At 43.0% G+C, this 27,881-nt stretch overlaps 3 protein-coding genes across 7 annotated transcripts; all 3 read left to right on the forward strand.

Moving 5' to 3' along the window:
• The first annotated feature begins 402 nt into the window (after positions 1-402).
• On the forward strand, positions 403-17,011 carry ano5a (anoctamin 5a). 5 transcript variants are annotated; one of them, XM_062462562.1, is made up of 22 exons: positions 403-635; positions 3,504-3,571; positions 4,191-4,319; positions 4,641-4,682; positions 7,751-7,861; positions 8,635-8,703; positions 9,036-9,320; positions 9,472-9,588; positions 9,676-9,791; positions 9,999-10,133; positions 10,273-10,378; positions 10,466-10,526; positions 11,009-11,160; positions 11,519-11,599; positions 12,514-12,742; positions 12,958-13,130; positions 13,289-13,386; positions 13,498-13,628; positions 13,756-13,961; positions 14,093-14,295; positions 14,386-14,491; positions 14,721-17,011. In XM_062462562.1, exons 1-22 carry the CDS (start codon positions 566-568, stop codon positions 14,943-14,945), a joined length of 2,913 nt encoding a protein of 970 aa, XP_062318546.1. In that variant the 5' UTR covers positions 403-565; the 3' UTR covers positions 14,946-17,011. The 5 variants fall into 5 exon arrangements, with proteins under 5 accessions (XP_062318546.1, XP_062318545.1, XP_062318542.1 ...); XM_062462561.1 differs by lacking the exon at positions 11,519-11,599 and adding an exon at positions 11,979-12,053 and having other exon boundaries at positions 404-635; XM_062462558.1 differs by lacking the exons at positions 4,191-4,319; positions 4,641-4,682 and having other exon boundaries at positions 405-635.
• A 568-nt stretch (positions 17,012-17,579) lies between these two features.
• Positions 17,580-18,551, forward strand: LOC134020679 (P2Y purinoceptor 1-like). The gene has a single exon (XM_062460843.1). It carries the CDS (start codon positions 17,580-17,582, stop codon positions 18,549-18,551), a length of 972 nt encoding a protein of 323 aa, XP_062316827.1.
• Positions 18,552-18,959: 408 nt separating this feature from the next.
• On the forward strand, positions 18,960-27,699 carry slc17a6a (solute carrier family 17 member 6a). The gene is made up of 12 exons (XM_062462584.1): positions 18,960-19,487; positions 20,857-21,112; positions 21,437-21,555; positions 22,209-22,323; positions 23,698-23,785; positions 23,934-24,020; positions 24,171-24,313; positions 24,402-24,551; positions 25,091-25,223; positions 25,333-25,443; positions 25,553-25,680; positions 25,932-27,699. The coding sequence occupies exons 1-12, from the start codon at positions 19,402-19,404 to the stop codon at positions 26,259-26,261; spliced, it is 1,746 nt and encodes a 581-aa protein (XP_062318568.1). The 5' UTR covers positions 18,960-19,401; the 3' UTR covers positions 26,262-27,699.
• Positions 27,700-27,881: the final 182 nt, after the last annotated feature.

Here is a 27,881-nt window from a genome sequence, read left to right on the forward strand (position 1 = left end):
TGAAAACCACTTGAAGGATGATGGGGTCAAAGTGTTACTAAATTTGACCAGATGGGAACGTTGTGAACAATGATATGGCTGAGAAAAGGCACGGTACCAGATGGATGAAATGAGGGAAGCCTACTGGACTGGCCTGCATTGATATCCCCTTACTGTAACAACACGTGCCTGGAAATGAAACGCGATGACGGATGCCCTGCCATCAATTCACTGAATAAAAGGAAATGGCACTGCAATGCAGAGATTGTGATGTTTTGTCCAATTATGCATCTTCACACATTTTAGACATTTAGCCCTTGTAGCTTTTAGTTTAGCCTAGCCTCCCAGTTTAGCGAGAAGAGCCATTTGGATTATAATGTGCCGGTTGAATCTTTCCAGTCAAGCCACTCCCCTGTTCTGACGAGAGTTTATTTCAGGCAGGGTATATTCAGAAGGGGCTACCGGCGTTATAGTTCATAGATTCGTTTCTCAAATGTATGCAGGTGTGGACTGCGACTGAGACTTCTCTTTAAAGAGAATAGTTTCATCCTCCTATATCGTCGTGCCAACGGGCTGCAGACTAAAGATGAATCGAATAACGGCAAAGTCTCGGGATGAAACGTTGATAGAGATGAGCCCGGCGGTGTCTTTTAGTGGTGAGTGTCCATGGTATCGGAAAACTATTTTTTTGCCTTAAACAATTTGACACAGGCCTGTCCGTTTAACAATCCATTTATTTTGTAATTTGTTATAGGCTATGTTTATCTATTCACCAGCTGATCGGTAAACATTTGCTTAATGTATTAACTTTTTATCTGCAAAATAGGCATACAAAAAAAATGTAGGGTATAACCTACTCGTGTTCAGTATGCAAATAAGTACTTTCATTGAACGTTGTAATTAAAGAAGTCAATATTATTAGAGTGATAATTTATGTTTCTATGTTCATCTGCGACTTCGTCTTCACCAACTTTTTACCATATTGTGCAAAACAGGAAATAAGACAATGAAGTAGCTACTAATCTATGGGTTCAACAGAACCGAAAAATGCCTGTCAGCCAACATTTTTCGGTTCTGTTGAACCCATAGATTAGTAGCTACTTCATTGTCTTATTTCCTGTTTTGCACAATATGGTAATAACGTACAGTACCAGTCAAAAGTTTGGACACGTGTCCAATATTTCTCAACCTATTTTCATAAATTCACAACCATGACTCCAGCTGTAAGACCTATCCTTTAACCAACAATTTAGCCAGTTGCAAAATGTTTGACAAGATATCATTTCACCTTGTTGAGATCAAGGCAAGACATAAAGATGTCAAATAGAGAGATAAGACTTAACCACGTTTCCTAGTAACACATGCTGAGTTGAAACATAAACAGCTGAAAATATCCACAGGCAACAACCTCTGCCTTGAAGCTTTAACAGCAGGCCAGTGGAGAGAATCACTGAGAAATTGAGTTGGCAGCTCTCAGTTGAGAAGAAAATGGCCATGAACTGAGAATGACACAGCACAGCTTATGAACAACGTACAGTACATGACTATCAGATCACCTTGGGCATGAGATTAGCCCAAGAATCAGCCACCCTACCAACAACACATGCTCAGCTTGAACTGTTAACATTGTAACCAGGCCTGCAGCCCTAACAGCTAGCGAGTGGGAAATGAAGTAACTTTGAGTCGTTGTATGGATAGCACTGCTCATTTCAGCAGAGAAAAATTATGAGAAGTAAAAACAAGTCAGTCGGCTGGGAAGGTTCATCCACGGTGCTGGGAGTGAGACGTGAATCAGGCTGGATGTTCCCCAGCAGTATATTAAAAATACAATTGTGAAGTTAACCCTTGAAGACCGCGCTATTCTAAAGAGAATCTTTAGGCTCAAACCAAAGAATAATCTGTAAACTTAAGATCATGGTTGGACAAAGTACCTGAATATTTTATTGTAATGGTGATTAGATTAGGATAAACATCATAAAGATATCACATGGACAGATAAGATTTAGCCGTCTCAACCCTAACATTCAGAACATAAACACAGATACAATCTATGTACAGATGTCACAATAAAACTGATATACACTTTTAGGTGGCCGCCTTCTTGGTATTGTGGCTACGCTGTTTATTGGTGTTATATCCATATATTTTCTCTCAGTACCAAGAAAGGGAGTAGCCCACACCATCTGTAATAGCTTCAGCCGTATCTGAGGTTGTTTCCCTTGCCATCTCATAGTCTTCAACTGTAGAATGCTGTACGATTTGAGAGATTGGTAGCCCTCAGTGTCAATATAATTCATTTCAATGGTTATGCATGCAAATATTGTTCCTCATTAATCATGGTATTATTACATATCCTTTTATTACTCTGTGGAGGCTCTGGCAAACAGAAAGGAAGGCCTAGCCTGGCAGTTGTGATCAGCTGCTCTCTGTGTTGAACAATGGCAGGTCTGTTAAAGCTGCTTTGGCTAAGCGAGCATGTAGTTTAACAGAGTTTTACATTAGTATACTAAATCCCTCGGTTTCCATGGACTCCAAGCAGTTGTACAGTCCTCATATGCTATGAGGTTCATAGATGCGAATCCAGTCACTCTCAGTGCTTGTTAGTTGCTTAAAAGGGGAGTCAGATGGCTGAGCGGTTAGGGAGTCGGGCTATTAATCAGAAGGTTGCCGGTTCGATTCCAGGCCGATTAGTTGACCTTGTTTCAAGTTGGTATGAAAGAGGATGTGGTTTGAGGTGGCAGATTTTACACTTCACTTTATCCTGTTGCTGAAGTTTCCAGAGAAGCATGATGTCATGTGTTCTGTCTGAGCTAAATATAGCTTGAGGGAGTTTATATTTTTGCCTTTCACTGTTATTAAAGTGATTTCAGCGATTCGCAACCTGTGGGCCGCGGCCCACTTGTGGTCCGCTACAGTAGTACAGGTGGGCCGCCAAACCAATGAAAACTAAAGTATGAAAACAATTATATATACTGTTGGTAAATTATTATAACAATTCTACTATGCTGATTTTAAAATGATATTTTGCCTTTAAGTCAGGGGTAATGCAGGGCTGAAATGTTACGTGACCCAGTTTTCAAGTGATAGTATGAGAAGGTATACAAAGTACTTTTAATCACCAGCAAGATTGTACCAAACATTTCACATCGCTTTCCTCAGAGCTAGAGAAACAGCTGAAATTCAATTCAAAGTGGAGTTTTTTTTTAAGCAGTAAGTCACCATAATCTGGTAAACTCTGAATCAGAGCCTGAGTCCCAGACAGAGAACATGCTTGTAGCCTTACTCAGTGTCAGATCTTCAGATTCAGAATCAAAATCAGAATCTGTGTGAAGTGTTACCACTACAGAGGACACATTTTGACCACATTTCGGACCGCCTGCCAAAACTCCTTTCTCTGATTTCCCCTGCTTCCACAAGGCCCTGTTTTAGGTTTCTCTATTACAATAGACTGGTAATGACTCTTAATGTTAACAAAATCATACTTCCTCTCAAGTAAACTCCCCTGCATCTTGCTTGTTTTGCAGAAGAGAACAATGGCTTCCGGTCACACTCCATAAACAGCAGAGGATCACCCCAGGATGAACACCCTGAGGTAAACACTCGCTCCTGCTCCTCCACATGCAAATCCAAATATGGTAGACCATGAAACAGAATGGAGAAGGAGGTATTTATACCCCTGGAAGATTAGATCTACTGAAACGACATTCAGCTATTTGGCATAGTTTTAGAGTCATTTTAGAGGTCATTTTAGCTAAAAAATAAAATACAATAAAAAAGATTAGTCTGCTGCATTAGTGTGGATTTCCATATTTCATTATCTTATCATGCAAATGGCGAAGTACAATTTGTTTATTTCCATTAGGTTACATTGCCTTGTCGGGTTTATTGTTAACTTTGAAAAAAGGAAGTTCACGCTGTCACTGAGGAATTGTGTGTTTATGCAGCATCTTTATCTTACTTCTTGTTCTTCCTCAAGTGGCATAGCAACAACATGAGTCATATACTGTACTTTATTAGCCGTTATGTTCCAAACACAACAACATTCTCAGGTCAGGAAGTGGTTGCTGGCTGCCCTTCCCAGTCCAGCGCTGATCTGTCCTCAGAACGCCTTGCCTTCCTAGCACAAAAGCTGTTGGATACTGTACTGCTCTTGTTTTTGCATGGAATCTTTCCTCCCCATATCTCCGCTGTTCCCGCCATCTGGTATCAAGTTACCTTTAACCTCTGCTGAGTCCTGTGAGTCTCTGTGCTCCAGCCTGGCCTCTCTCCCCCTCTCTGAGCACAGTGACAGTCCCATGTCAGAGCCCCCCTCCGTGGAACGTATCAACACTATGACAGGGGTAAGACAGGAGCCATGGCAGGCACTGCTGCACTCTCCTGTGTGCGTAACATCCCCATAGCATGCTGTAAACAGTGCAGGTTTCCCCTTAATATCTACCTCAGAAGTTGCCTTAACAATCCCATTTTGGTTAATACTATTGACTGAAAATAGGCCTTGGAGGCTTGTCTTCCTGGGATCATTCAGCTAAATTGAATTGCATTATCAGTCTAGAGTTCACTGAAGCGTATTGTTGTGTATAATGAAGAATTTGAGGTACCAGTGCTTCTTCTTGGCGCTACATTGTGTTCCACCCCTCACTGTCCAGTCGGTTCGTTCACAGATTTGGAGAAAGAGGGCCCTGTTTCTGAAGCATCGCTCCAGGGTATGGCATGGTAAAAGGGCTTGGTGTGTTGCTTTCGTGTGTTTCTGAATCCTACCTCCAACCCCTGGGCTTCCATGCTAGTAGTTCCATGTCTCTTTGTAGTAATGTCTATTGTCTTCAGTATAGCACAGTAACTTGAGAAAGCTAGTGGACAAGCATGTTTTTCGGAAAATCATAGTGAGTCATGTAAATATGCTACTGTAGAGTTAAATGTTTCAGTGCATCTTGTGTGCCTCATTAAAACTGGAGGAGCCTTTTTGAGTTTCTCACCTGTGATTACAATTTGCATCACTGAAGAGAAAAACAAATCAGGGTGCTGTAACATAACGAGAAAAATAGTACTGTACACACACACACACACACACAAATGTACACACACACACACACGTCTTTTCATATATAAATATCTACCTAAATAATTGAATGATACAGGCCTACAGTTTATGTTATGGGTAGGCCTGTATGAGCTGTTGGTGCCATCATGGGTTGTCTGTAGAGTGGTCTCCATGAGTCCTGTGGTTGCAGGCAATCCTAGGTTTAAATCAGGGTTAAATAGAGGAGTGAAGAAGCAGCATGGTCTGTATGGGGCGGACCAGCCCTGTGTGTGTGTGTGTGTGTGTGTGTGTGTGTGTGTGCGCTAATCATAACCCTGCCCTGTGCTCATGATAGGACTGAACTTAACATGTGGTACGCGGGGTTGAGTTCCCCCTCTGTCTCTGTCAGATGTGGTCAGAGCTCAGCGTTGTGTCTGAGGCGTTCTGATCCTTCTACGCTTATAATCTTTGCTCAGAATGCTCCGATAAACACACTTATGTGTTGCTACTGATGTTCACATTCCATTGAAAAGCATAAAAAAACACACCAACATTTCTAGAGTCAGCCTATTCCCCTGTGACTTTTGAATACTGCTAGTTTAATCCATAAATACAATAGTATTAGATTAGGGAACCATGAGCCTCTTTAAGTAGCATAACTGTAAGAATGTCCCTTCAGTCAAACTCCCAGTCCCTCCTGCTCAGGATACTTGAGTAATTACCTGCTCTGCACCATGTTCTACATTTATCCTCCTTCATTCACATCCAAGTTACGCCTAGATCTATATGTCATTACAAGCCGTGGTGAGGCTTTGGTGGGTAAACGTATAGAGGGAGGGATCTAGGCTATTCCACATGTAATCTGTAATTACAGGAAATTAGAGAGAGCTGCTGCGATGTTCCAGTCAGAGAAAGCAGCCTCCCTTCAATGCACAACATGGACTTGGGGGTTGGGTGTGGGGGGTGGTTCAGACTGCTAGTTAAGAGCTAATTTGAGCAAGAGGGAAAAACTGGCCTTGTTCTGTACACGTGGAGACTGATGCTCCTAGCTGGCAGTGACATCTGAAGGGTAAACATGTAGAGAGGACTTTAGAGTCCTCTACTTTATGTTCTATTGGCCCTTCTCTGCCTTGCCTAGATAACAGGCTACTAGTGTGATTTGTTAGAGCCCGTACTTTGTCCAGTGATATTATCATCCAAGGTCGATTGTTTTTAAGCAACGACTAGCCAGTATAATATGCTCATATTCTGGGATCGTTACCAAGCCCCATAAATATTTGACAGAACCTGCCATGGAGATCCCAAAGAGTTGTGTTTGAGAGACGTTTTGGATTAGATGATCAAAATAGGAATTGTGGCTCTAGGTACTCTCTCCCCCAGTGTTGTGATGTCACTTCCCCTCCTGTGATGCTGGTGAGCTCTTATTACATTAGTGGGCTGCTGGCAGAGGCGGTGCTGATGGCATGCTGATGTTGCTCTAGGAGCCTCCCTTCCCCTCCGAGCCTCCCACATCCCTCCCTCATCCCCATCTGCCCATCCCCCCTCTCCTCCCTGCTCTCCTCCCCCGGCTTCGGATGAACGAGCGAGTGCTGGCTTGTCCTGGGATGCTCGGGGAGTAGTCCGCCTTAGACAGGGAGAGAGAGAGGGTCGGTGGCTTGACCGTGCACTCTGGGGAAAGCACTCTCTCTGTAAAGGACTTTCGGCTGATGCAACACTGCAGACATTGGAGAGGCAGAAAACCATGGAGGTAAAGCTCTCTTCTTCTGCCCTCCTCGGCTCGCTTGCCGACTCCCTGACTGTTTGTTATTGTTAGGTGCCTGACTAGTGCCTGCAGTGCTGTTAGCAGGGTCTGAGCCCAGGCAACTACAGTTGTAATGTGAAGCATTTAGCTCTAGAATGCACTGTGCAGTAGTTATTTATAGCTTTGTGAACAGCTGTAGTAGCAATAACACTGAGCAGTATCTCCTTCTCTCTGCTCTCTCTCTCTCTCTCTCTCTCTCTCTCTCTCTCTCTCTCTCTCTCTCTCTCTCTCTCTCTCTCTCTCTCTCTCTCTGTCTCTCTCTCTCCCCTTTCTACTTCTCTCTTCTTTCTTTCATTCCTGAGTAACTGCAGAGGGGAGTGCAGGGTTTCTTTCTGAACAGGCCACATGGCCTGACCCACTCTGTAAGCTGCATGGTCTGAGATTAGATGGCTGCGTTCAAAAGAGCTGTGTTACCTCTTGATAACAGATGAGTAACGACTTGAAAGGTCAAGCTACACCGATGATGTACAGTGACGAGGCGTATACTGTAGTTCTTTGTATGGCTTTATTCAGACTCTAACATCTGACAACCCTTTCCCTTACTATCTCAGCAGTCGTAAAGTAAACTCTTGTTAGCTGCCATAAAAACAGTGTAATCAAGAATCATGGGATGCTGGATATCTCTCAGGGTGTCATTAGGCACTACAGCTTTCTCACAAAAATGCTCTGAATCCAGCCTTGACACTAAAGTATATGTATCTCCTACCTTAATCAAGGTGCAAAAGTACATCTTCAGCTTCACAAAATGCAATGGCTATTTGCATGTAACTCCTCCGAGAGACATTATGATTACAGTGGATTGCTGTGGTTTCAAATAACAGATTTGACTTTGCTCACAGACTCTTGCATAAGTAATCAAAACTGCGGTGGTGTATGCATTGAAGTGTGTTCTCCTGGAGACTGCATGTGTTTTCCTGTGGATGATGTCAGCTTCTCTCACCATCTCCCACCAGGTTGACAAGCATCAGCAGAGTAAAGACTCTATATTTTTCCGGGATGGAGTGCGGAGAATTGATTTTGTCGTGTCCTACATCGTTGAAGACAAGGAGGGAGACAGGAAACCAGTAAGCCATTTGCTATGTTGACAGTCTCATGAATCAGTGCTAATATAATGTAAATATCACACAGTAAATAAATACAGAAAGTGCAATGGTGTACAGAATTGTTCCACTGTGTTTCTGGGTCATAATGTCCATAACTGGTGATTTAAGATGTAGCCAATGCCTTGTTGGTGGTAAATGCAATATTCTGGTAATAATGTGACCACTATAAATCATAAACACTATTAAGTTATTAGAACAAATATAATCTATGTGTTAATAATGCCTAGCTTCTGCAGTCATTATTTTTAACCCAAATTTCCAGGCTGAGGGATAGACCTTATTTAGATAAAGGCCAGAGTGATGAAAGGCCCAGTGTTTGTGACTATGCTGTTAGCTCTCACACCTGGGTGTTAAGGCTCCATGTCTGTCAGCCACGTAAATCTACCCTCCCACACTTTCACTGCCTCCTCTCTGACTCAGAACCCAGACTTTCACTGCCTCCTCTCTGACTCAGAACCCAGACTTTCACTGCCTCCTCTCTGACTCAGAACCCAGGACTTTCACTGCCTCCTCTCTGACTCAGAACCCAGGACTTTCACTGCCTCCTCTCTGACTCAGAACCCAGGACTTTCACTGCCTCCTCTCTGACTCAGAACCCAGACTCTCAGCCAGGGCAGGGACTCACTCTCTTCTCAGAGTGGAGGTCCACCACTATGTCTTGAGTTCTAATGATATGTTGTGTGACGTTAAGCTGGCCACCACGAGCCAACATGCTGTGATGGTTTTGTCTGCAGGAGAGGAGGAAGGAGTATGAAGCGAACATGCAGAAGGCAGGTCTGGAGCTGGAGTTGGAGGACAAGGCGGTAAGAGATCTAATGCTGATCAAATTACATCAGTCTTATCAAATTATGTCAAGGCTCCAGCCTGGCATCACGGTAGATATTTTTACAACGTCAGGCTGGCTGTCTCTGCAGGTTTTTGAATTAGAAGTCATTACTGTTTGTCACAACCAAAGGGATATAAATCAACGTAAAAGCGTTGGTATGAGACCATCCTCTTGACTCAAAAGAGCAGGAATCACCATAGTTCCTCTCCAAAGAGAGTTAGATTGACACAGAAGCATGAACAGAACCACCACGTCATTGAGCTTTCCTAACATCATTTCCCACGTCTGTTCATGTCTCTCTCTCACCAGGAGTCAGACAATGGGAAGACGTACTTTTTAAAGATCCATGCCCCTTGGGAGGTGCTGGCCACCTATGCAGACGTGCTCAAGATCAAAGCACCGTTCAAGGCCAATGACATCCCCAACAACACAGATGTTCCCATGAACTGGCTCTTCACGCCCTTCCGCCTGCCTGACCACATCATGAACCCAGAGCCGGACTACTTCACGGCACCCTACAACAATGGCAAGGAGGACTTCTTCCTCATTGACAACAAAGAGACTTTCTTCTCTCCTTCCGTTCGTAACAGGATAGTAAGTGGACCGACACTTTACAAAACAATCGTTCTACCACACGACAAAGCATCATTAAGATCTCATGCATTTGGTTGCTGCGGCCACCACCTTTCGTTTGAAAGGGAATTTCTCTAATGATGTCTAATCCCTAACCTTCCCTCTTAATCAGGTGTACTACATCATGTCCCGCTGCCCCTACAGCAAGGAGGACAGGGATAAGGACAAGAAGGGCATCAAAAGACTGTTGAACAATGGGACCTACATCTCTGCTTTCCCATTACATGATGTAAGATGATGTTTGGTCTCTTTTGGAGATGATGAGGATAATGTGATGTCTGCAGTGGTTGACTGGAGGCTTTCTATATGTGTGCAGAGTTCCTACTGGAAAAGATCCAAGGATCCCAACTGTGAGAGCGACAGATACGACCTTTACAAGCACTGGGCCCGGTTCTTCTGTTTCTTCAAGGAACAGCCCCTCAACCTTGTAAGGTAAGAGCAGAAGAGGAGAACAGAACCCTTTCTGCGTGGTTAAGTTGTCTGGCATCTTCCTTTTTGTCAGCTTTTGTGGCTCCCCAAAAATGGTTTTACACCTGGAACTTTACCAGGAGTTTGGTTATGATCTTAAGGAACTCTAGGTTAAGTGGGAAAACAGGACAGCTACTGGTTGCGGATGTTCTGATCTTTTGCTGTAAACAGGAAATACTACGGGGAGAAGATAGGAGTGTATTTCGCTTGGCTGGGCTTCTACACAGAGATGCTGTTCTTTGCTGCAATAGTGGGCCTCATCTGCTTTCTCTATGGACTCTTCACCTTTGATGAAAATGTGACGAGGTAAGGCCAGTAGTGGAAAAGGACTGTTCTGCACATACATTTAAAATAACAAATATATATTATTCAATAAAGTATCTTGTACTGTATTTTTGTAAAAACAAATACAATTTAAATAATAATAATCATGATCCTCCTTCAGTAAAGAAATATGCAGTGATGAAATTGGAGGCAACATCATCATGTGTCCACTGTGTGATAAGAAGTGTGGATATTGGAAACTCAACTCTACCTGTAACTCATCCTGGGTAAGTGACCATGGCTGTCTGACTTGCCGAAGAATGCATGCGTTTGTGTTTATAACATTCGAAACAATGATGCCTTTTTCCTTTCAGCAATCCCATCTATTTGACAACTTTGGGACATTGTTCTTCGCCATTTTCATGGGAATCTGGGGTAAGGGAACTTACTTGGAATTTTCAATGTCTTGCACAGAGCACCACCTAGAGGCAGTTTATGGTTACTACAGGTAGTCAGACTACAGGCCATCAGTTTGGAACCAATTACAAATTTGATTCGACCCATTGTAGCACTACAACCACCAACATCGAACACCAGAGGCATAAATCCTACCGTGCTATTGTGATATTCTTAATAATTAGTTCCTAGTTTAGAGGTTTCCCCTCTTAATTTACATTTACATTTACATTTAGTCATTTAGCAGACGCTCTTATCCAGAGCGACTTACAGTAAGTACAGGGACATTCCCCCGAAGCAAGTAGGGTGAAGTGCCTTGCCCAAGGACACAACGTAATTTGGCACGGCTGGGAATCTAACTAGCAACCTTCAGATTACTAGCCCGACTCCCTCACCGCTCAGCCACCTGACTCCCCAGATAATAGTTCTCGGTCTGACCTCTCGCGTCCCTTCCCCTGCAGTGACCCTGTTCCTGGAGTTCTGGAAGCGGCGGCAGGCGCGGCTGGAGTACGAGTGGGACCTGGTGGACTTTGAGGAGGAGCAGCAGAAACTGCAGCTGAGACCAGAGTATGAGACCAAGTGCACCAGCCGGCGGATGAACCGCGTCACCCAGGTGCTTGTGTGCCCATGACTTTGAATTCACTGGAAAGGATGTTGATTTGCTACATGAGGTATCTTAAAAGGAGTTGTACTAATGTTCATCACATATTATTTTTTATTTTTTTGGGGTGTGGGGTACTTTTTAGTACTCATTTACTCATTAGTATTGAGTAAATGAGTACTTCTTCATTTTTAAGCCATGTGATTTATTTGTGCAATATGGGGATGTTTTCTGTGGGAATTTAGTTACTCACATCACTGCAGATGATCCTGTTTCTTAGTCCTTCTGACGTAAATGTTTGTCACAGTTATAATGGAGGGAGGACTGCAGGCTGTTATTTAGTCCTGACCCCCTCCTCACCTACCTGTAGGAGATGGAGTTGGTTTTTGAAAGGACTGTAGGGGATCTGGTGGCCAAAGTGCTGCTGTGCTGGACTACTGTGCTCCTGTGGGTAAGACTGGCACAGACCAGGTGGGCGCACCAGGTTCTGCCGTGGGGGTGCAGGTGTTTGGCAGGTGTGGCCTGGCTTGTGTTGACCCCCTAAACATGTCCAGAAGACTCTAGAAGCCAGGATGTTCGATGGCACTTGCAGCATTTGGTGAAACGCATACTGTATGTCTTTTAAGGGGATCTAACTTTATAGTATGGGTTCACCAGATTGCTACAGTGTTCAGTGGACGGAGCTTAGTGTGACACGAGGAGCTGTGTGTGTGTGTGTGTGTGTGTGTGTGTGTGTGTGTGTGTGTGTGGAACGTCCTCAGTGTGTTCTGGGTGCAGTGGTAACCAGGGTGACTGACCTCCTTGTCTTGCTTCGCCTGGTGCTTGTGTAGGAAATGGAGCCTTACTTACCCGTAACAAGCAAGTGTGCTCGCACATGCCTGTCTGGAGCCACCGTCATATTCTGGGTGAGCACGCTCTATTTGCTTCTTTTATCATCAAGGTCATCTTCCTCCTCTCACTCCCTCCATTATCCCCGTTTATGGTTTCATTTAATTTGTTAACCATCTATATTATCACTATACCATCTATTTCACCTATACCATAACTCACACTGTAGCATAGGACGATATACAGTTCATAGGTGTCGATACATATGGCCGTTAAAAAGTACCACATGAGTAGAGTTACTGGTTACAGGTCAAATAACATATCTTTTAGTTTTTCTGATGTGCATGTGTGTGAAAGCATGTAGATGGTTCCGGTTTCATGTGACCCAAATTGGTGTTTCTGTGTGTGCTTGAATCTACTTTTGCCAATCACTAATACATTTAACTACTTTTACAAATCCCAAATACGTTTACAAATGTACATCTGTCATTGTGTCCTCTCGGTTGTGGCCTGCCTCCCACCTACTCCGTTTTATAGATCTCCTTAATCATTGCCTGCATCATCGGGGTGATAGCCTACCGCCTGGCAGTGTATGCCGCTTTCGCCAGCATCATGAAGGACAGCCCTACCAACAATCTACAGGTGGTGGGCTCGCTCATCACGCCCCAGCTGGCCACCTCCGTCACGGCCTCCTGCATCAACTTTGTCATCATCATGATCCTCAACATGATGTACGAGAGAGTGGCTGTCTGGATCACTGACATGGGTGAGGGACCGATTCATGATACATGTTCTACCAGCTAGGGATGCACGATATATCGGCGACCATATCGGTTTCGACAGATAAATATTTATACATATTTACATATCGGTGGATCCCTCCAACATGTCCACCAGCCTGCCCCTGTATTTGTTAGCCCCAGGAGAACCTGTTTAGACTGCCTGCGGTTCCACATGAATGGGTTCTTCCTTGCATTGCAGAAATCCCAAAGACTCATCTGGAGTACGAGAACAAGCTGACCATGAAGATGTTCCTCTTCCAGTTTGTCAACTACTACTCCTCTTGCTTCTACGTGGCCTTCTTCAAGGGAAAGTTTGTGGGCTATCCTGGGCAATACGTGTACATGTTCGGCAGCTCGCTGAGAAACGAGGAGGTAGTCAAAACCGTATCCTTCCCCTACCACATAGTTGACAGATATTTGTACACACACTGCATTGTTTCATATATTGTTACATACGTTATGTCACTTATGTAACATAACTGTAAGAATGAACACAACTTATGTTAATTCTGTTCCGTCTCTGTGTGCAGTGTGACCCAGGAGGCTGTCTAATCGAGCTAACCACCCAACTCGTCATAGTGATGGCTGGTAAACAGGTGTGGGGTAACATCCAAGAGGCTCTTGTCCCGTGAGTATCATTAGCATCCAAACACCAATAGCTCAGCTCTCCCCTGCTGGTCACATGCCTATATACAAGAGTCATTGTAAGCCACTTAGATGTAATGTATCTCCCCTCCAGGTGGCTAATGAACTGGTGGAAAAGCAGAAAGGCTCGTAATCACCCAGAGAGTCTTTACAGCCGCTGGGAGCAGGACGAAAACCTCCAGAGCTTCGGTCAGCTGGGTCTCTTCTATGAGTACCTGGAACTGGGTGAGCTCAGGCAGAAGGATAACCAAGCTTAGCCTGCGTTCAGGTGTACCTGCTGCTGTAGTGTCCCCTGCTGCCCTGCAGAGGGCACTGTTTCCCTGTTCCTGACTTCCGCTCCTCTGTGTCACAGTGATCCAGTTTGGCTTCATCACTCTATTCGTGGCCTCCTTCCCCCTGGCCCCTCTGCTGGCGCTCATGAACAACATCGTCGAAGTGAGAGTGGATGCCTGGAAGTTCACCACTCAGTTCCGACGGCCGGTGGCCGCCAAGGCCCATAGCATCGGGGCCTGGGAGGAGATCCTCAGTGGTGTGGCGGTCTTCTCCGTTGTCACCAACGTGAGTGTGTCACCTGGTGGCGATGTGTGCTGTTCTTCACATGGCCTCTTCTTTATTTGTTACTTGGTGGTTCTATAAACAGATTTAGTTTCAACTACATTTTCCCTACTTTTTCTTTATCCATCCCAAAGGCGTTTATCGTGGCCTTCACCTCAGATATGATTCCTCGACTTGTGTACATGTACGCCTACCAACCGGACGGGGATTTCAGCATGAAAGGCTACATCAACAACAGTCTGTCAGTGTACAACATCTCAGCGTTTCCCTTCGAAAACGCACCCGATGATGGAGAGAGCCCTTCCTGGTTCAACAGCTCTATCTACACCACCTGCAGGTGAGCTGAGATGTGTGTGTCTGTGTATCTTTGCGTATTTGAGAAGTTTCTCTGTTGATATACTGGTTTTGATTTATTCTTTCTCTTTAGGTATCGTGACTATCGCTACCCCTCAGGCCATGAGAGGCAATACTCCTACACCATGCAGTTCTGGCACATTCTGGCTGCCAAGTTGGCTTTCATCATCATCATGGAGGTACAGTTGGGTTCTAGCCCTCCCACTTCCTGCCTACACCTGACTGAGAATAGATAGTGCTAACACACATTCTTTATTATTAGTATCACATATTTTTTTCCACTTTACTGACAGCCACCCAAATGACTGAACAAAAGATGTCCTAATAATCATTGCAGATTACTACAGCAGTAAACACCAGTGCAAAGCTGTTCACTGAACGCTGCGCTGTCTCTTCTGCCTCCCTCAGCACGTGGTGTTCTCGGTGAAGTTCTTCGTGGCCTGGATGATCCCTGACGTTCCCTCGGACGTGAAGGCCAGAGTGAAGCGGGAGCGCTACCTCGTGCAGGAGTACCTCCACGACTACGAGGTGGAGAAGCTGAAGAACCAGCTCAGCCAGGGGAACGACTGCACCTGCACCCCCATGATCTACCCGTCCATAAACACACACGAGGTACTCTCTCAGTGTCTCTAGCCCAGCGCCCAGGGCCCAGCGCCCAGGGCCCAGCACCCAGCGCCCAGCACCCTTGTCCCTGTTCTCCCGCCTTTTGGAGCCTCGTTTGGTTCCTAGTGCAAACCTGGATGGAGGGCGAATCCCCTCGCATCCACTCTGTTCCTATCTGCTGATGAAGTTCAACATGTGACATAGAGGATACGTTGTATTGGCAATGTGATAGTGCCAGGTGAATTACCTTCTTGTCATCCGTCCTCCCATTATTCCTTCCTCTACGCAAGATTAGATTCTTGCCGATAAATTGTGTCAGGGCACAGAGAATGAGTGCCTGTTGTCAGCAACTGTTCTGCATGTACATATGTAGACGTACACTTGAAGTTTTAAATCACTACGCTTATTGCTTATTTATGACTCACTCTATTTACCACTAAGGGTTTCCCTGACTCTGAGGTAAAGAGGCTCGGCTAGGTGAAATGCTGTACAAACACTGTGCAAGCCAGGCAGCTTCTACTGTAGTGCTTAGAACATCACAACTGTGTTTACTTGATAAGTGCCACTACCAGTAACCAAAGACAAATGCCTTAAAGAGAATCATTATTACGTTAAGATTTTCTTTATCTTTCTAGTAAATTGTCCTTATATTATTATTAAACCTAATATTAATGGAAGATTTATAATTTGTTGTTGTTTTTGTTCATCTGTTTTGAAGAAAATATGTCAATCAAGGGTTCCAAACTTTGTTAAAGGATTCTTGAATGCAAAGAATACATCAAGGATAGGGCATGAAGAGGAGATGTAACCAAATAATCAGAAATGTTTGATGAAAAACGTTTTGCCATTGACAATGTATGGTCCATTTATCATAGATGAAGATATGTTTTTTTTCTTTTTTTACCTTGTGTAGAAGCAGTCAAACTATCTACGTATGTTTAATTAGATTTGCTTAAAATGTCACTCATTTGACACAGAAGACGTGAAAGAGTTTATGAAGAAAATGATCTAATCTAACCTAATTATTTGATTAAAATTGTTTTCTCCGAGATCCTGTTTTCAGTGTTATCCTCCTGTAAGTAGATCCATCCATCCAGATGCATTGCTTTCAACAGTGTACCAGCAGCACGGACTTCAGCAAGTAGGCAACAGCTGGTGCATGTTGACTGTAATTAAGTCTGTGTGTGTGTGTGCGTGTGTGTGTGTGGAGGGGTTCTTTTCCTGGAGGTTAGAGTGTGAAGCCCTGAGAGCGCTGAAAGATCCCTTTTTAATGTGCCTCTGTTTACACACTCGTTAGTGCTAATGAAAGCTTGGCCTCACCGACTGATGCCTATCGCATCCCTGTCTGCCTCCCTTACACTAAACCCATCCGTTATCGTTTAGCTCTTGTGTCTCTGGTTTAATTTCTCCAAAGTGTCTCTGATGTAAAGGACGGATTTAACTTGTGTCCTTTTTTTTGTTTTGCACAAAGCACTTAATGAAACCAATCCCTTCAGTCAGAGTAAATGCTCCATTGTCACTAGGTCATCAGTGCTGGGAAGCAAGGATCGCTTTTAGGCGTGGAGCAAGTGATTGGTAATCTTGCCAGAAAAAAAAAACCTCTTTAATTTCCCCTGAAAATAACATGTTAAAGCATGTATAGGGTGAAAAGTAACTTCATCTTTTCAGTTGAATAAAAGTTTGTCAATAAATGAAGGATATATACATTAAGTGTAATAAATGTATGTAAGAGCATGAGAGGTTTTTTTATTTAATTGTGCCCTCTGTCGAAGATTGCTAACTGTCTCTGTCTCAGGTCCACACACATCTAGTTTGAGATGCAGAAATATTAATGTGTTTACGACAGGAAGTGACATGATAACACCTAAACATTATTGGACAGTTCCAGTTAGCTTTTTAATTACATTTCTATATTAAATTAACGCCTCTTTAATGCCTTAATGATCAAGTTTTGTATCTTGAAAACATACTGTATTTTTCTCAAACTTATTTTTCTTATTTTACATTTGACTTAGTTTTTATCTGTTGTGTTTCACAAAATGCTTTTATTGACTATCTGTTTTCTATTCCCCTCAATAAACTGGTGGTTTACAATACATTTCAATGTTGAATTTTGTTCATTTTTTAATACACTTCCTTTGGGTAATGATGTATATATATCACTGTGCTTGACTGTACTATATTTAAATGTCAAATGTATAAATTACCATCAGCATCACCACTGAATCCCTGTGTAGATATGTACAGTATATACACAGTAAATGCAGTGTGTGTATATAATTCATACTGGCTACTGTTCATACACTGTAACAGAAGGTCTGAGTATGGATACGATATCAGCAGGAGGTGTTCTGTGTTTGCTCACACTAGTGGGTGTGCCTAATACCTCAAACATTCTGCTTATGCAAACTCACTCTCATTCTGTGTGACACAATATCAAGGAGCCACAACACTAACATGGGCAACAGCCAAGCTCAGGTAAGTCAGACTAGTCCAAACTCGGGAGTACACTTTGATTGTTTGGAACATTTACACATATATGTTCCTAGTCGAGCCGTTCCACATCTAGACAGGCCCTCTGTTCTGCTGCAGCCTCCGGAGCGGGTCTTCTGTGACGTGGGTTCTCCCGGGGAGGAAGGGATGCTGGTGGTGCAGCTGTACCTGATGCCGGCCGTCTTCCTGGTGGTGCTGATCTTGGGTCTACCTCTCAACATCCTCTCCCTCTGGATCTTCTACCACCGTCTGCGGCGTTGGACCCGCAGTAGCGTTCTCCTTTTCAACCTGGCTCTGGCCGACACCTTCTGGCTGCTGGCCCTACCCGTCCTCATCTACTACCACCTGGACCACGTCCGCTGGGGCCTGGGCCGACCCCTCTGCAAGGCCATGCGGCTGTTTTACCACAACTACTTTTACCTCAGCATCTACTTTGTGGCCTGCATAAGTGTGGATCGCTACTTGGCCATAGTGCACCCTCTGCGCTCCTTGGTCTTACTGGGCCGCCGGCAGACCTATCTGCTCTGTGTGACGGTGTGGGTAGTCACCGTGGCGCTCAGCTCGCCGGTGGTCAACATGTCGACCACCCAGCTGTGTCCTAGGGACAACCGCACCATCTGTACCCTGTACCTGCTGCTGGAGAACACCGTGGAGACCATGCCCTACTCCCTCTGCTGTACCTGCACCGGGTTCCTGTTCCCCCTGGTCTCCATCTGCTACTGCTGCCTGCGCAGTTTGAAGGAGCTTCGTAGCCGTCCGCACCACCCCCATCGGCACAACAGGGGGCGCCGTCTCAGGCGAGTGCTGAGTGCCGTGTTGATTCTTTTCGCCTTGTTCTACCTGCCGTACCACCTGACCCGAAACGCCGCCATCATCTTGCGGATGGTGTACCCAAACGACCCTACTTCCTGGCGGTCCGTGGACATGGCTTTCTCCCTGGAGATGTGCCTGTGTAGCCTTAACACCTGCATCAATCCGCTGTTCAGCTGCTTTGTGGGTCGCCAGTTCAGGAAGGAGTTCCTGGACACGTTTTGTAGTCTCTGTCACAAGCGTCCGCGACCAGGCGTGGTGACAACCTCACAACTGCACAAGCAAGGGCAGGGAACCATGGGACATGGGATGAATGTTGTCACCCCATTGTAGATTTTAGAGCAACAGAGAGGCTGTAGCATACCTCATCAATTGTGTACTCTAAGGTCTTGTATGTTTTGTTTTGTGATGACCCTCAAATTGAAATATAATTTTGTTTAGTAGCACATGTAAATCCTGATCAGACTTTACTTGTCTTGTATTAGATCATTTTCTCCCATCACCTGTCTTGTCGCATTGTATTCAGAATGATGTTCTATCATCTGACAGTCTGTCAAGCCGCTAACAATGAAACTCTTAAATGTACGAAGAAATATAACCTTCTGCGTCTATTTGCAGAATTTGAACGTAGCTGACTTAGGATAAGATGAGTAAACGCTGCGCATGTGCCATGTGTATCGCGTACCACTGAGGGGAGCTGTTGACAGGTAGGCTTCATGAAACAGCTGGTCGCGCGCAGGCTGCCGCTCTCCTTGGTGCTGAAGGTTCTTTCAGTTTCACCGGAGATCCACACCTTAGATAAGAGGGCTGCTCTATTTTAGTGTTATCATTTTTCGACTTCACAGCACAATAATCTACCATTTATTTCTGAATATTATGTTATCTTGATGGATTATTGGGTGGATCATTTCTTTCTTATCATTGACAGGATATCTAAAGGATGGCACTGAGTGGATTTTATTTGTGCAAACCGAAAGGGGATTTATCACAATTTTGGATTTGAAAGAACATCCTGGTGTACAATCCTTTTCCATCTCTTTCCGTATCTCAGGCACTGGATGTGAAATTCCTATTCTTGTTAGAGGTGCAAATAATTTGGAAGAAAACATGGCAATATGTTTATTAACATTGTTCGTATAAATTCGTTATAGTAATATCATATAGGCTAATAAGGAATTTGAATATGGAACCAGAACAGGAACGGGTTTTCCCCCCCACTAAACAGGGTCTGAAGAATTTAGCAGGAAAGGCCCTTGGGAATCTGCACAGGTATGGCACACAAATGATTTTGTATGTCTGACATATCTGCTTTTCATACATTAACTAATTCACGTGTATATGTTCACATTTCACGATCGTAGACTATAACACCTTCACACTGCGAATTTTGTTTTTGTTTTTATCACCTCAAAAAAATCCTTAGTTGTTCAATTAACTCGAGATAACACGTCGTATGGTTAGAATCATTATGAACAGGAAGTTGAAAAACGTCGGAGAGCAATATTTAAGCATCAGATATTTCCCTGGAGAATGCATTCTCTTCCATACAACAGCTGTGGTTGTTTTTAATATTTAATGCAACAGAACAAGTCGTGCCATGAGGTCGAGGAATATCTGTTACATAGGCCCATTCATGAGTGTATTAAAAAAGATCGATCTAGGTATGTTTTAGGCTATCAGCTTTTCTTCTTTAGTAGGGATGAGATTCGATGGATTGTTTAATCAGTGCAAATGACAAACGTGTGTAATATAGATCGTTTTTTAAATTCAAGCACGTTGAATAATAATAATAATAATAATTCTGACTAGATTTGCAATTTGAAAACGTTATTATTTAAAAAAAAAATCGTGTTCATTCAACGTTATTTACTGGGACTAAAAGAGTTTGAAGACAACGACACTTTGCACTGTATTTCTAGATTTGTCCACCATTAAAATAGATTTGCGCTGTAAGAATAAAACGTCTCACATTATCCCAAGGATAAAAACCCGAGTTTCCATAATTTACACGAGTCTTTTTAATACATCGAAATGTGTTCATTTGTTTTATTTTGTATATTTTTTTTGTTATCGACACCAAATGCATACATTGACAAGCTTGTAAATGCAACCAGGGAAAAGGAACTAAACACATTTGTATTGTTGCAATGCGGTATGTCAGGTTTTTTTTTTGCCAATGATCTCTTCTCTAAATCGCTGCCAATTAAGCAAGGAACGAAAAGACCAATTGAAATAGCGCACTTTACCCATATTTTAACTGCATTGAATGTGCACCTTTATAAATGATAATTTAGTTTTGTTAAAAGGAGGTAAGAGTCTATAGGCGCACAGAACAAAGAAAACATCTACCCTAGCCTACTAAAGCAGGCCTACGGACCAACGGATTTGAACACGTCTGTACTATTAACTACTAACTATTCTCACTTATAGGCCTAATAATCTTAATTTATTGGGGTTGAATAGTTTAATTTAGGCAAGGCCCGTGCCTTATTTTTGCAATCCGTCCTTGCAGGGTGGAACAAATGTTACATCTTAAATTAAAGTATGCTAGGCCTACTAGTCTATTACAACGAATTCTTGATAGGCTATGTTGTAGGCTTTAATACAATAAAAACATGTTCTTCTTACTCTTCGGTAGAGTACTGGAAAAACGCCAGAATACAGGTGAAGTGATTGAACTGACCGAGGATGGACGGCCTTCTGCGACCCAGCATAAGAAGGCCCCTTTATGTGACTGCACGTGCTTCGGGCTTCCACGACGCTATATCATCGCTATCATGAGCGGTCTCGGTTTTTGCATCTCCTTTGGCATCCGATGTAACTTGGGCGTGGCAATCGTGAGCATGGTCAATAACCACACCGTCCATGAAAATGGCAAGATCGTCATCAAAGAGGTGCTAAAGTGCTCCGCCCATTCTTTAAAATTCACGAAATGCCTGTATTTAGTCGGCATACACACATGTTGTACAGGGCCATCAACGAATGCATGATATGCTTTGGGCTAATACACAACATGTCACTAAGCAAGTGCCTTAGCGTTCACATACATAATCAAATGGACAGGCTATATTTAGGCTACAAAAACATTCTTAGCACGAATGAAATTCAGTTAGTAGGCTATGATGTAAAGCAATTCATTAGACTATAGTCTGTATAGGACTGGGTTTCGTGCTTGTAGTTGTCGGAGTAATTCGTGGTATTTTTTATTTTTTTTAAAGAAAGCGCAATTCAACTGGGATCCAGAGACAGTTGGGATGATACACGGGTCTTTCTTCTGGGGTTACATCGTGACTCAAATTCCTGGAGGGTATATTTCAGCAAGACTAGCAGCAAACAGGTAAGCAGGGTGAAGAATTGTCCAAACTGACTTTATACCGATCCTAAAACTACAGTAGGCTAACACATTAAGGCTGCCCACATTCCAATTTATTAGCGTCTTGTCCTGCAGGCCACATTACATTGACCGGAAATGTGCCGTTGCCAAATGAATATTAGACCGATTGTCTGGGAGCAGAGGCAACTGACCTTAAAACATGTATTGTTTTTTAGTTTTTTTTATTGATGCCAGTAAGACATAGGCTACTTACTAATGTTAATTGGATCCCATGGGACAACCGTGTCTAATCCTTTACAATCGGAGGCATGGCAACAAGCCGCAGAGAAGAACGCGGCATGCCAAGGACGCGGGGCAGGCTAGGAATTGTGTACTGGAGGAAGAGCTAAGAGGGAATTCTGCAACGCAGACGTCCTCCACCGAATACATATTCCCTTTCACATGTGTAATCATTATTCTTGAATATCTGTTTGGCTACCTAAGTCTTCTGATTAATTTTGGTCATGAATATAGCAATAGCCTTTTTATTTTGTGGTTGTAACAACGTTTTCTCTCTTAATATTAATGGCATCAGTGTATGTTGCTTGCACAATATGCAGTATTGTGACACGGTAGCAAAGACTGGCATATAAACCATGTTTTCGTTTTACTCACAGGGTGTTCGGAGCTGCCATTCTCCTCACCTCTATACTCAATATGTTCATACCCACTGCTGCTCGATCGCACTATGGCTGTGTCATCTTTGTGAGGATATTGCAAGGCCTTGTTGAGGTAACATTGCACTCCTTTAATCTGGATATCAATTGATCGATCATTTCGTGGGTTAAGCGCATATAGTATGAATCTAGTTGTCTAGTCTAATAAACTTATGACCATGGAGATTCCTAAATTGTATTCATATAAAGCACCTTTTTCAGAAAAGAAAGTGCATTATTTTATGTTTCTGCTGGTCAGGATTGTTTATTTTCCATGTGTCTTGACAGGAGACCACAAAGCTTTGAGACCTGTAGACTGCACAGAGGTCATTTCCAATGCGCGAACACATGGGCTTTAATGGATAACTTATGTGCAAAGCTTGAAAGGCATGATCCTTCAATGTTTTAGAATACAATGTTATAATCCTTTGCAAACAATCCTAGAGAATGTGTATTCTCTTATACCTGACTCAAGCATTAGTGGAGCCAACTCACCTAACCTGATAGAGATGGACTGATGTCCACATAGAAACACAAAGAAAAGACTGAAACCGCATGATGTCATTCCTATTTCTTTTTAACAAAATGTGTTGTGAAAGAGGATGTATGATGTTTCATTGAGGGGCCATTATCAGACCAAAGGTCATCTCTCTTTTGTAACTTTGGTTCATTCAACCTTGTCTGTTGAATAGAAGCACACTTCCATTGAGAAGCAACTCTGTGTGCCTCATATTGTCTGATTACTGCAAAATAAACATTAGCATTTCAGGATGTCTCTCATAGCAAGCCCTAGCAATTTGTGTCTATCAATAGTTGATTGTGTGCCACTTAGTGAGTAATGAAGATTTAATAGGAACAAATCTCTTTTTGCGGTGAAGTGCCAAGTCATCTTGAATTTGCACTCGCTCCATTAATCTTGCTTATAAAGTTAAACTCAGATGCATGGAAGTTGGCTTCTTAATAAATGTAATTTGTCTTGCATGTCAGCGACTAATGTGAAACTAATTTCTGTGGTATTGATGAGATCTCTGCACATTTTGCCATTTTAATCAAAGAATCAAGTATCCATGAATGGCTCACATCTTATTTTCTTTGTTAATTTGGCATAATTTTATATCAGTGCAAGATTACTAGAGGGGATTGGGGGAGTGACAATATGGTCATTAGGGGAGTCAGGTGGCTGAGCGGTTAGGGAATCGGGCTAGTAATCCGAAGGTTTCCGGTTCGATTCCTGGCTGTGCAAAATAACACTGTGTCCTTGGGCAAGGCACTTCACCCTACTTGCCTCGGGGGTAATGTCCCTGTACTTACTGTAAGTCGCTCTGGATAAGAGCGTCTGCTAAATGACTAAATGTAAATGTAAAATGTATTGGGTTACCAGTGTATCCCATCACAGACCGCGTCATTGAGATTGTCCCACTGTTACAGAATGTTCTGTGTTTCTGCCCAGGGAGTAACCTACCCAGCCTGCCATGGGATCTGGAGTAAATGGGCTCCACCCCTCGAGAGGAGTCGTCTTGCCACCACATCTTTCTGTGGTGAGTATTTACACCCAACAGACGGATTTTTACAGTCAGCAACTGCATAAATGGAAAAGTAATACACTTGATTCACCTGTCCCACGGAGTGAAAGTGAATATACCTACATGATATGAACTTATCTACTCGTTGCTTTCCTGTCTCTAGGATCGTATGCTGGCGCAGTGATAGCCATGCCTCTTGCCGGAATCTTGGTTCAGTACTCTGGCTGGTCATGTGTGTTTTATTTGTATGGTGGGTCCAATTTGTCTAATATTGAATATGAACCATATATTCATATAAAGCACAGCTCGTCAGATTGTGGATTTTGGAGGTCCAGCTTCGAAAACACAACGTGACGTCCGTGTGTCCTCGTTGATCTTCTGCATCTTTATTTCTGCTCAGGAACCTTCGGAATCATCTGGTACATGTTCTGGATCTTGGTGTCTTATGAAAGTCCAGCGGAGCATCCTACCATCACCCAGGAGGAGAGGCGTTACATAGAGGAGAGCATCGGAGAAAGTGCCAACCTGATGGGACCAAGCGATGTGAGTCTTCCGATTCGCAGCTCCAAACTCTGTCACGTCGTGAAAGGCATCGGGCCAACATACGCTGTGTGTGCCGTGATTTCCACAGAAATACAAGACTCCTTGGAGGAAGTTCTTCACCTCCATGCCGGTCTATGCAATCATTGTGGCAAACTTCTGCAGGAGCTGGACCTTCTACCTGCTGCTCATCAGTCAGCCGGCATATTTTGAGGAAGTGTTTGGCTTTGAAATCAGTAAGGTGAGTTGAGCCACTCAACAACAGCCGGTATCAGTTTCTCCCCTAAGTACTGTGCTTGGATTGCATTACCCTGTTGGAAATTGTGTCAACTGTAAAATACGCAGAGATAAATCATTGTATTTGAATTGATCTGTGGCACCTAGTAAGAGAAAGATGAATAAATCAGACAGGCCTGACAGGAGCAATCCAGACACACATTGGATTCTTGGCCTGGTGATTACTGTGGATGAAATATAGCTAGAGTGTCAGCGATACCAGAGCCTACTAAGATTTGTTTGGAGAGAATTGTTTGGGGAAATCCACTCTTAGCTGTTATAGGAAGATAAATCAGTGGAAAATATTTGCTGAATATATCACTTTGGAGACCTCTTTACCCCCTTGCACGCTGTGCTAATAAAATATTTCATCACAGGCCTTCATTAAACCTCCAAATCCTGTTCAATCATGTAAAATATAACACATTGAACATAAGCACAACGTTAACTTTTAAAATGCATTTGCCATTCAGTGATTGAGGGGTGTTTGTCCTGTGTTCTCAGGTTGGGATGCTCTCAGCCCTTCCTCACCTGGTCATGACTATCATAGTGCCCATAGGAGGCCAGCTGGCTGATTACCTTCGCACCAGGAACATTCTCTCCACAACCACAGTCAGGAAAATCATGAATTGTGGAGGTGAATGTTAATCACCAGTAGTTTAGTTCCAATACAGAAAACAGTGTACTTGGTCCTGCAGTTGCTCCATGTAAAGATCGTCATGGATACTGTTTGTTCTTGTTTGTAGGGTTTGGGATGGAAGCCACATTGCTGTTGGTGGTTGGTTTCTCTCACACGAGGGGCGTGGCAATCTCTTTCCTTGTTCTTGCAGTGGGTTTCAGTGGGTTTGCTATATCAGGTGAGCTACTTAACATATGAAGTGACTTTTATAAGGATGTCATTTGAACTTTCTACCTTGTTTGCATGGGACATCACTGATCAGTTTTAACACAGTTTCCCTTCTGTAGGTTTCAATGTCAATCACCTAGACATCGCCCCTCGCTATGCCAGCATCCTTATGGGGATTTCCAACGGTGTGGGAACGTTGTCAGGAATGGTGTGTCCTCTCATCGTGGGAACCATGACCAAAAACAAGGTAAGCCGTCAGGTGGCTGAGCGGTTAGGGAATCGGGCTATTAATCAGAATGTTGCCGGTTTGATTCTTGGCCGTGCGAAATGACGTTGTGTCCTTGGGCAAGGCACTTCACCCTACTTGCCTCGGGGGGAATGTCCCCTGTACTTACTGTAAGTCGCTCTGGATAAGAGTGTCTGCTAAGTGACTAAATGTAAATGTTAAATACTTTTACACGTTTTCCTTAAATCCTCATCTCTTTCTGTTTCTTCTAGACTCGTGAAGAGTGGCAAAACGTGTTCCTCATCGCTGCCTTGGTGCACTACGGGGGCGTGATCTTCTATGGGATATTTGCTTCCGGGGAGCAGCAGCCATGGGCGGACCCTGAGAACACCAGCGAGGAGAAGTGCGGCTTCATCGATGAAGACGAACTGGCCGAGGAGACGGGAGATATCACTCAGGGATACGGTGCCACGGCAGCCCCAGTCAAGAGCTATGGAGCGACCACACAGGTGAACGGAGGTTGGGCAGCGAGTTGGGAGAACACAGAGGAAGCCATTCCAAAGCCGGTGAGCCACACCCGCACCGAGGGAGAGTTTTCATAGAGCACACATGCACTTGTTAGCAATTATTAGGAGTCAACCGACTGGGAGAGAACACACATTGCCATTTGCACAAATTAGCATAAAATGTAGATTAAAAAAAATAGCAGTGCTAGTGTTACAACAAAAAACAGATACTTTTTCAGTGTAACTGATTGTTAGTGTTAAAAGTAGTTTGGATTCACATAGATTGGTAGACATTTGTCATCAACGCCCATCTAGATTATCAAGTGTCAGCAATCATACAATATAAAAACGCAGGCCTAAGTTCTATGTGTTAGGCTTACTAACCTCTTGAAACTACTTGAAAAACACGAGCCAGATATATTGCAGCTGACAAGTATATACAGTAGGTGTATACTTTGTCTGGAGTACAAGTTGATTGCACTGATACTATATTCAAAGTATTCAAAATCAAAAGCTATTCTATTTCTTATAAATGTTCTATGTAATGTATAAACTGTTTCTGTGAGACTGCAGTGGATGTGGGTCATTGATTTGTGTGAACATTACTATAAAAGGCCATATTTTTCATGGACAGTACCTTTTCAGGGAGATGTGTGCTTGCCAAAAGGTCTCATACTCATGAAGGCCTGTCATTAAATGGAAATAATAATATATTGTATGTAAAAAATAAATGAGATCTCCAAAAATAGAATTATTATGTGGAATGTTGCATGAATCTTCTTAATTCAGTGTGCAAAAACAGAGTTTTGTTGCCATGATAATCTTCATTCAGTCACTACAGACACAGAAACATTAAATGTGTATTTCCTGAAGTAAAGTTTCAACTTACATTTTGGTTTGCAAGGAAACACCTAATAATGTACATTTAAAGGACAATGTTTTACTCAAATCTCTGTTAATTTGAGCAACTGTTTAATGTTCATTACAATCAATTCTGTAGAGCTGCTTTTCATCCTGTTTTGTAGAGTAACTTTGGCTTCCAAACTTGTATGTATCTGTAACTGTTTTTGGAGTCATGTGATGAACAAGAAGTATACAGGATAAAACACAGTTTTTGAAAAGACGTTTACTGCTCATGATGTCGGTCATGTTAAAACTATTTGTCAGACGCAAATAACTTATATGAAAAACTGGAATTTATGTTTTATTGGTGTTTTCTGTTGATGGTTGTCGTTACCTGTGATTCAGGGCATTACTGCCTCTCCTAGTACCCCAGCCTACCCCTTACCCTCTGTGTTGGCTTTGTGTCATGAGATTACTCTGCAAGAGTGAATATATAAAAATATGAGAAAAAAAAGAATTTTAAAGAATGTTCAGGATGATCAAATTATGCTATTTTGGCTTTGTGCCATACATTTTGTTTAAATGTGATTCTACGGCTTTAAATATTGTGTTTGATGGATAGGTCTTTTGATGTCAACAAGTGTAATTCATATGCTCACTTCATTTTATAAAGAAATAATATCTGAACAAACCCTTATGTCTTTTCCTCGTGAGGTGCTTCCTCACAGAATGACTCAAATATGTTAAATGTGCTACTTTGAGTTGGAGTACAAGCTGATCACAACTGAACTTGAGCTGATCTGTTTCACTTAAATTTCCTTCATTTGTTTACATTTACATTTAGTAGATGCTCTTATCCAGAGTGAGTTACAG

This window comes from Osmerus eperlanus, chromosome 5, assembly GCF_963692335.1.
Source record: "Osmerus eperlanus chromosome 5, fOsmEpe2.1, whole genome shotgun sequence".
Classification (NCBI taxonomy): Eukaryota; Metazoa; Chordata; class Actinopteri; order Osmeriformes; family Osmeridae; genus Osmerus; species Osmerus eperlanus.